Source organism: Maylandia zebra, linkage group LG8 (assembly GCF_041146795.1).
Source record: "Maylandia zebra isolate NMK-2024a linkage group LG8, Mzebra_GT3a, whole genome shotgun sequence".
Lineage (NCBI taxonomy): Eukaryota > Metazoa > Chordata > Actinopteri > Cichliformes > Cichlidae > Maylandia > Maylandia zebra.
Window position 1 is genome coordinate 26,320,187 of NC_135174.1, and position 7,934 is coordinate 26,328,120.

Genomic DNA, 7,934 nt, shown 5'->3' on the forward strand with positions numbered 1-7,934 from the left:
TTCCTCGTCACAAGGGGTCGCTGCAGCATGTTTTACACCGGATGCCCTTCCTTATTCAACCCCAGAGGGGATTTGTGTCTCCAGCCGAAGTCAAACCAGCAATTTTATGCTTGTCATGCAAATATAATTGCCAGAAAATAAAGAAAGCCCTAATCGGTCCCCTTCAGTTATTATACCTCGAACAATGGTTTACCTTGAAGTAACCGGCTATCCAGACAGCAGAAACGCTGTTTGACTTCCTGCTCTGGTCTCAGTTTTACATCGTGGCATTTATTGAAATGCAATCCAACTTTTTCTCTCAACAGTGACTTTTAACCTGCATGTGATAAAGAAAATCAGAAAAATTCAGGCATCTAAACTACAGACAGACACGTTACCTTGAAATAAAACAACATTTTTAGCCAGTCTGATAAATTAACCAGAATATAAAGATGATAATTATCTTCAAATTTAAAGTGACACAAAGCCACTGTAACAAAAAGTGGTTTATTCTCCAAAAGCGACAAGCAAGACGTGACAAACACTACAAAGATTACCAAAGAACAAAATATTACAGAAGTTGTTCATAACCGTACATCAATACGGATGCTAAGGAAACGCCTAAAATGAACACAGTTTTGGCCCCGGAGAGCGCTGATAAACGGAGTAAAAACAATGGCACGCGAAAGAAATGAAAACATCACCTCACTGATACGATGTCATTGCAAGATGAGCCAGATGTGGAAAGGACATCGAAAGCCTGGTGAAGGGAAAATTAACACTGCTTTGTTTGAGCTGGTTTTTGTCAAGCAAATCTGAAGGATATTTACATGGAGATTTGATCTGGATAAAAGTAGAATCGAATGAGTGATACTACGCCAAGAAGACTAATGAGTCCAGGATGTCTTGCTTGCCTCTGGCCCATCCCCCTTCTTCGCCTCCCCTCCCCTCCCTCATGGAAAGTACACAGAAGTTCAAAATGACATTTCTTCTCCTCCTGCCCCTTCGCCCTGTGCTAGTTTTTCTCATCCTTCTTCTCATCTTCGGAGGGGTACGAGTGCCAGGTGAGCCGTTCTTCATAGAAAGAGATGACCACTTGCGGACACTTGACGTTGGCCTCTTTCGCCGGCACAAGGTCCGCTTCATCTGAATTTTTCCTTTAAAAAGGGCAAAGGAAAAAGTCATTTAACCTACTGTAGAAACGAATTTAATGGCACATTTGAATTCCCCAACGTGTGGGGCAACACTTACACACCATTTCATGAGGAACATGAGTTCTCCTGTGGAATCTGTGGCACCGATAATCCTTTCTGGATCCAGACCTCGAGCAAAGCCCCTTAACTTCTCTGTCTGAGGATCAAGAAACAAAATAAAACTTAAATCCATCCTAATACAGGATGCCCACAGAAAAACCGTCAAATCGGAGACAAAAAGATTTCTAATCAATCATACAAGACATTTCTGGTAGGTCCTGGGAGGAACAGGGGGAACACTACCAGAGCCCAACAAAACAACCTCCAGCTGGTTACTCATGTACACGGCTCTGACCTAACTCGGAGCCCAGCACTGCAGTTTGACTGGTATTCACAAGAAAAACACATTAGAACTGGCAGGTCCACAACTGGCACCCTGCTCTCTTCACAGATAAGAGGAAGAGGTTTACACTGAGCATGTTTGATAGATGTGAGAGTCTTGAGAAGTGGGTCAACAATGATTATAGGGGGGACTTCTGGGTTAAAGGTACTGGAATGGAATCCTCACACCTGGTGTCAAACCACCTTAAGCTGGTGCAGAGAGCCCAGGGTTTGTCCTGCCCAGCCCCATAGTCCTAAACGTTGAAGGCATGGAAGCCACGGAAAGCCCCTCATGTTCTGACCTGAATCCAACAGAGAACCTCTGGGACACTATTGGTACATCAAATGGGGCTAAACAGCACCACAGACTGATGATTCAGGTCTAGGAGGAGGTGAAGAAGCATGCCCAGATGTTGTTGGGAATGCATACAGGAACTAATCCTGTCATCACTGGTTATCCTGGTTTCCACTGTTATCACATCATTTTGTTCTCAAGAAATTAGAAACTATTTCCTAAAAAGTTGGTATGTTGTGTAAAATGTAAATAAAAATGAAACACAGTAATTTGCAAATCTCACAAACCTATATTTTATTGACAACAGAACACAAAAAAAATTAGCTTGTTTTGAATTTTATCGCGGCATTGAGTTTTTATTTACATTTTACACAACATCCTGACTTTTTGGTATATCAGGTTAAGTGCTCCTTTCATTTTTTCTTAACAGTGAAGTGTATTTTTAGATAACTTGGCATTAAACGAGACTCATGGAAAAATTGGGACTCACATCATCTTTCTTCTTCTTTGATTTACTGTCATCTCCTTCTGCTTCTCCGGCTGCCTTCCTTTTTCCATCATGTGCTGATTTCTGGGACTGCAGGAACTCTGCAATCAAATCTGGACAGTCCAGGTTTTCTTCTGGTTCCCACGTGTTATCTTCACTGTAGATTTAAATACACGAAAATATGATTTAACTCCTCATTTAGTTGCTTGTGATGTTTACAGTCAAAATATTCTCCACTATCATCATGCGAAAGCTGCTTCCAGAGTCCAGCTGAGTATCACTGGAGTCTGATAACATAGAGTCCTGATGTTTTTCTCACTTTTTGCAAAGATACTTACACAAGCTATACAATAACTTTCCCTCACACAATGGCTCTGGGGAGGCCAGTCCATTTTTAATACAGGTATTTGCTGTGTTTTTGGCATCGTCTTGCTGAAAAATTAGGCCACTGCCAGTCAGATTGCATGTCAGATCAAAGATCTGATGTTTGGGTGGGTGGGGGCAGATATTGAGTCCAGATATTTTGACAAAATTCCCAACATCAGTGATTCAAATGCAGCCCTACACCATGACTGAACCTCCACCGTGTTTTAACGGTGGGCTGTAGACACTTATCCGTACATACTGACATCAATTTGATCCAAAAATTGAAATTTTTGGATTCATCACTCCACAACACCCGTTACCACTGATTTTCAGTCCAGTTTTAGAGTATTTTGGTAAGTCGGTCTGCTTCCCTTCTCTGATGCCTCCTATGAAGGCATCAGAGAACAGCAGATAGATCAGATCAGACTTTTTAAGGACCCACCCATGGCAATATATGCCGATTTTCTGGCTAATAGTTCTTTAGAAATCTCTTTGTTGGTACAAAAACACTAATGTGAGTAAAACTGTGTTTTCTTTGGCATTTTTTTTAAATGATTTGATTTTAAGCTGCATGTAATGACATCTAACTCTTATAGCAGCTGTTTTCAAAGTCAACATGTGGCTCCTTAGAGTTCACGTTCCCACACCACAGACGTGAACCTTTGAAACAAATATGTTCATTAAAACTTTGAGGCACATATGACTCTACCTCCATTAAAAACACCTGTTAGATCTGAATCAGATCTAGCAGACCGCGCTGCCGTAGTACCAGATACTCGAAACCTTTAATGATGCTAGAAAAACATTAAAAACCCTTTACAGAAAACCAACAACAGCAGGAACTAGGGCTGTGCGATATGACCAAAATCTCATATCCCGATATAAGAATTCTATCGTCCCGATAACGATATAAATCACAAAAATGTAACATTTTCTGTAAATTCTGTGAATCTCGGGCAGCTCGACTTGCGGGAAGTTTTTCCAGCTGCGCGTCATGTAGCTGGAGTCAAGTGTTTTAACTGATGCATGAAACGATACATTTTTAGACATAAGTTGTAACTGCCGCCGTTTTCTTTGTGAGTATTTATTACACGGCGTGCTGCGGGGAAAAGCCTGTTCTAACGTTTGAGTCTAAGGTTTATTTGTTAGCACCTGGCGGCTCTTTTTTACTTCTCATCCGTAAATAATCTGCTCTTTCACGTTATTCAGTTTATTTTGAAAAGTCTCAACAGGATCTTGAGCTTCATTGTGAAAGGTTTATGTGGAACATAAACAAGCGGACACGCGATGCTGTTACTGTTGTTGATGCTAACGACAACGCATAAAAACAGGCGCTTGTCTGTCTGTGTGGTTATATTAAATATAAGAGAAAGAGAGAAATTAATATAGCCACTACAGTGACTATCAAAACGATGAAAAAATATTGCCGAAAACAGTTTATTTTGCGACACCACGAAACAAACGATAGCGTAAAATGAAACGATAGACGTTTTTATATCGTCATCGATATATATCGTTATATCGAACAGCCCTAGCAGGAACCTTAACTTTTGCATAGCTCATGTTAAGAAGTGCATCTTTCATCTGGCGTTTGTTTGGCAAATCTGGGTTGTCAGGTGAAGATAAAAGTGTGAATGAGCTGACATGAGCCAACCAGTGACCCATGAATTAATTTTTTAAACACTTACTTAGAGAAGCCTTTCCACTTAAGAAGGTACTCTACTTTGCCTTTCACCACCCGTCGATTCAGAACCTTTTCCACCACATATTCTTCCTCCTCTTCTTCTTCCTCGGCCACTTCATCTGGCTTCTTGTCCTTCTTCTCAGCCGAAGTCATTTTGCTCTCTGTCGGTTTGCAAACAGGGGAAATGAGAACACATCTGTGGCCCCAGATGCCTCAGTGGCTTGAAACTGAGAACTCTTACTGCCTGCAGAGTTAAAGACGCTGACATGTGTCTGCCGAGTTCAAATGGCATCACAAACACTTATAGAGTCACGTACACGATTCATTTCTTGATAGACACCTTAATCGCACAACGACAAGTGAAACAGAAATTCATGTTAGGAAATAATGATGTTTAAAACCTTCTGTAACAGTGGGACCATCGTTAGAGGGTTCTGTAGTCAGGCTCATACTCATCAGGTAGACCTGGGGACCCGCAGGTGCCTGGTCAACGTCAAGATTGTTGCATGTTGGAAAAAAACAGCATTGGAGAATGGGATTCAATGACGAGAAGCATGAGAGGCAATGCCGATTATTACAATCAGCCTATGATTGTGGGTTTTTTTTTAAGGTTTAAGAGCTTTTCTGTCAAAGAAGTGATTGTCTAATCTACATTGCCTCATGTTAACCATGATTTATAACCTTATATGACATGATATAAGCTCACAGAATGGTATTTCCATGTGCTTCTGCCGAGTGCAAAGTAAGACAATTGCATATACAAGCCCCAGCAAAAATGATGGAATCACCACACTTGGAGGATGTTCATTCAGCTTTTTTTCTCTCTCTTTTCTCATTTTGCTGCAAATAAACAAATCTCTGATATTCTGGCTTCATTACCTTAATAAATTGCATTTTTTCCAGCTCAAGTAGCATAACCATAGTAAATGTACATATGCAAAAGTCTGCAAAAGCTGTTGATGGTGAAGCGTGACCCTAATGAGCTTAAAGAGGGAATCTGACTAAAGAGGTTGTTCTCAGTTGTGTCTACAATTTGGATCATTCAAACAGAAAACTCATGATAGAAATGCACAGCAACAAGCAAAAAAAGAAGAAAAACTATTTAATGTTTGTGACAGAAGTGGAAGAGGGGCTGATTGAAATGGGATTTCCATACAGGAAAATAAAACAAGCTCAGAGTGGGCTAACAAAAAAAAAAACAATCATGGGTGGTGGATTATTGGATTAAAGAGATGTTCAGTGATGAATCTGGGCTGGTCGAGAAGGTGATGCTGGAACTTTTGCCTGAAGAAAACAAGCAAATATCCCCACTCATTCATGGTATGGGGTTGGAGGACAGGTGGAGAACAAGAGGAGGCGGCAGTAACAGTAACTGGACAGGTGTATGCTCAGATTTGGGACTTTTCTCATTCCGTGATGAAAGGTTTTGGTAATGATAAGGTGTGCAACCTGCCACTGAGGAAAGAGTGTTAAAGGTTTTTCACTTCAGGGACGAGGTACATCAAATGTATGGTGGAAACTGAAGGAAGTAATGGTTCATTCTGCAAAGCTGATCTGTCAGATCTTACTCATGCCTCAAAGAATTAAGAGTACTAAAATTGTGATGTTTTTGTTATTGATTCCACATTTTTCATTTCCCATTGATTAAAATAATCCCATTGAATGTGTTTGGTGTGTGCTTCATGAGAACAGGTTGTCCAGCTATTAAAGAACAATAGATTTTACCATATGTGTTATATATTTTATTCTAGGTTCAACAAAAAATGAGTATGCATCCTCCCAGTATGTCGATTCCAACATTTCTGGCTTTATTCATAATTTAGTCGATTAATAATAAAGCGGAGGCAGAGTAGGGAGGCATCTATGGCCGTACATGTAGCAATCAGCATCAACAACGTGAGATTTGCAACACCTGGCGGCGGCTGAGCAGCAGCGTGGAGGGGCTAATTAAAAAAGAAACTGGACTACTTTGGGGGAAAGGGGCGTCGTCGCGGTGTAAAATACTCCTCTGTGCTCAGTGTAGAAGGGATTATTTTTAACGTTAGCAGAGAGCGAGAGGCAGAAGAAAAGAGCGCACGACAAAAGCCTTGCAGGGACCCACAGTGTACTGCTAGCTGGCGATTCCTCCATATTGCCTTCGTGGTAGCAACTAATGTAGCGGCTCAGGGATGCCTGTCGGATGTAAACACCGCGAATAACCGCGCAGTATGCGGAGCTAGTCTCCTGAGCAGGTGTCTTTTTAATACTGACTTAAAATAAACCTCCCAGCTAGCTAACGTTAGCCTCATGCACAATCCAGCGTTAGAGCACCTTTGGAAGGAGGAGGGTGAAAAAATGGAACTCACCGATGACTTACAGTGTAATCGGTTTGTTTTAAAACTTCCGCCCGAGCCGAAATGAAACAGCTACGGCTATCGCAGGTTTACGGTAATAACGTTTGTGTCGGTTTGTTGTCGAAACACAGAGCCGCTACCTTCTCCACGGCGAAATGTGTCGTTTCCGCCCCTTCGTCTGGTGTGAAGGGAGCAGAAGAAGGAGGGGGGAACGCCCGCTGGAGCGCGAGGAGGAGCCCCTCCGCAGACCGCGAAGCACGCGGATGGAACGCTCGGCGCCAGCACGCGCCACTCGCGCTCAGTGCGGACGATATACAGATCTACGGAAGCAGCATGCGCGCAAACGGCGGGCTGGAGATGAACGAAGCGGACCTCCCTGCGTTATAAACACAGGTTATAGATGCTCGAGGTGCTTTATAAATCTGTGCACAGCTGGATAAATACCCAGGCGGGGAGGACTACCAAGCGGTACTGCCGGGGTCCCAGGGAGGCGGCGGGCGTCCTGAGCTAACCCTGTTTAAATACAGTGTTCTTTATATCACAGAAAAATACACGAAATAAATACATAAAAAGATAAAGATGAAAAATGATTAGACAAATAAAACTGCAACGATAAGGGACCAAAATTGAGCGCGAAAGACCATAAATTATTATAGTTTTGTGTCATGAAAAATGTTTACATCTCATTAATAATAAATGTACATACACATTAATGTGCCACTGATTATATCCATATATTTTGCTTCCATGGACCCAGACTGTCTTGTAATTTTTAGAATTAGTTCTCCAGGCTTTCTGGGGGTCTTTCATATATTTTCCCTTTGGCTGCTTTTTACTTTTAGGGACTGGGTTGCTAACATAACTACTATGTCATGGTTTGGTGCTGTACTTCAGCCAGTGGTGTTGGGGAACTTTTAAAAACTGATGGAATTATGAATGCAGAAAACTACCATCAGGTTTTGATGTCCTGCCATCTAGCATCTGATAGGCAATGGCTTCATTTTGCAATCATCCCAAAACACTGCCAATGCAGTAAAAGCATACCTGGATAGAAAAACACACAATGCAACTCTATCAGTCATGCACTGGCCTCCTGGAAGCACGGACCTCAATCTTACTGAAGGAATAGCAGGCGTTCTGCTTCGTACTAAAACAACACCCTATAGTCAAGGAGCTGCTGATGTCCTTCTATAGATGTTCTGTTGAGAGTGTATTG

The 7,934-nt window shown here is 41.8% G+C and overlaps 1 protein-coding gene across 3 annotated transcripts; it reads right to left on the reverse strand.

Moving 5' to 3' along the window:
• Positions 1-472: 472 nt before the first annotated feature.
• On the reverse strand, positions 473-7,003 carry cbx1b (chromobox homolog 1b (HP1 beta homolog Drosophila)). 3 transcript variants are annotated; one of them, XM_014410635.4, is made up of 6 exons: positions 6,859-7,003; positions 4,787-4,868; positions 4,390-4,546; positions 2,339-2,492; positions 1,235-1,329; positions 473-1,136 (listed from the first exon to the last, which is right to left on the reverse strand). In XM_014410635.4, the coding sequence occupies exons 2-6, from the start codon at positions 4,839-4,841 to the stop codon at positions 995-997; spliced, it is 603 nt and encodes a 200-aa protein (XP_014266121.1). In that variant the 5' UTR covers positions 4,842-4,868; positions 6,859-7,003; the 3' UTR covers positions 473-994. The 3 variants fall into 3 exon arrangements, with proteins under 3 accessions (XP_014266121.1, XP_014266120.1, XP_012778660.2); XM_014410634.4 differs by having other exon boundaries at positions 6,742-6,918; XM_012923206.4 differs by having other exon boundaries at positions 6,731-6,918.
• Between the last annotated feature and the right edge of the window lie 931 nt (positions 7,004-7,934).

What these genes read in the sequence shown, in the direction of transcription:
- cbx1b (XM_014410635.4), bottom strand. Translation starts at nt 4,841, where the DNA reads ATGAGTATGAGCCTGACTACAGAACCCTCTAACGATGGTCCCACTGTT. An exon ending in AAGTGGAAAGGCTTCTCTAA is followed by an intron (nt 2,493 to 4,389) that starts GTAAGTGTTTAA and finishes TTAAATCTACAG; the next exon opens with TGAAGATAACACGTGGGAAC. An exon ending in CAAAGAAGAAGAAAGATGAT is followed by an intron (nt 1,330 to 2,338) that starts GTGAGTCCCAAT and finishes CTTGATCCTCAG; the next exon opens with ACAGAGAAGTTAAGGGGCTT.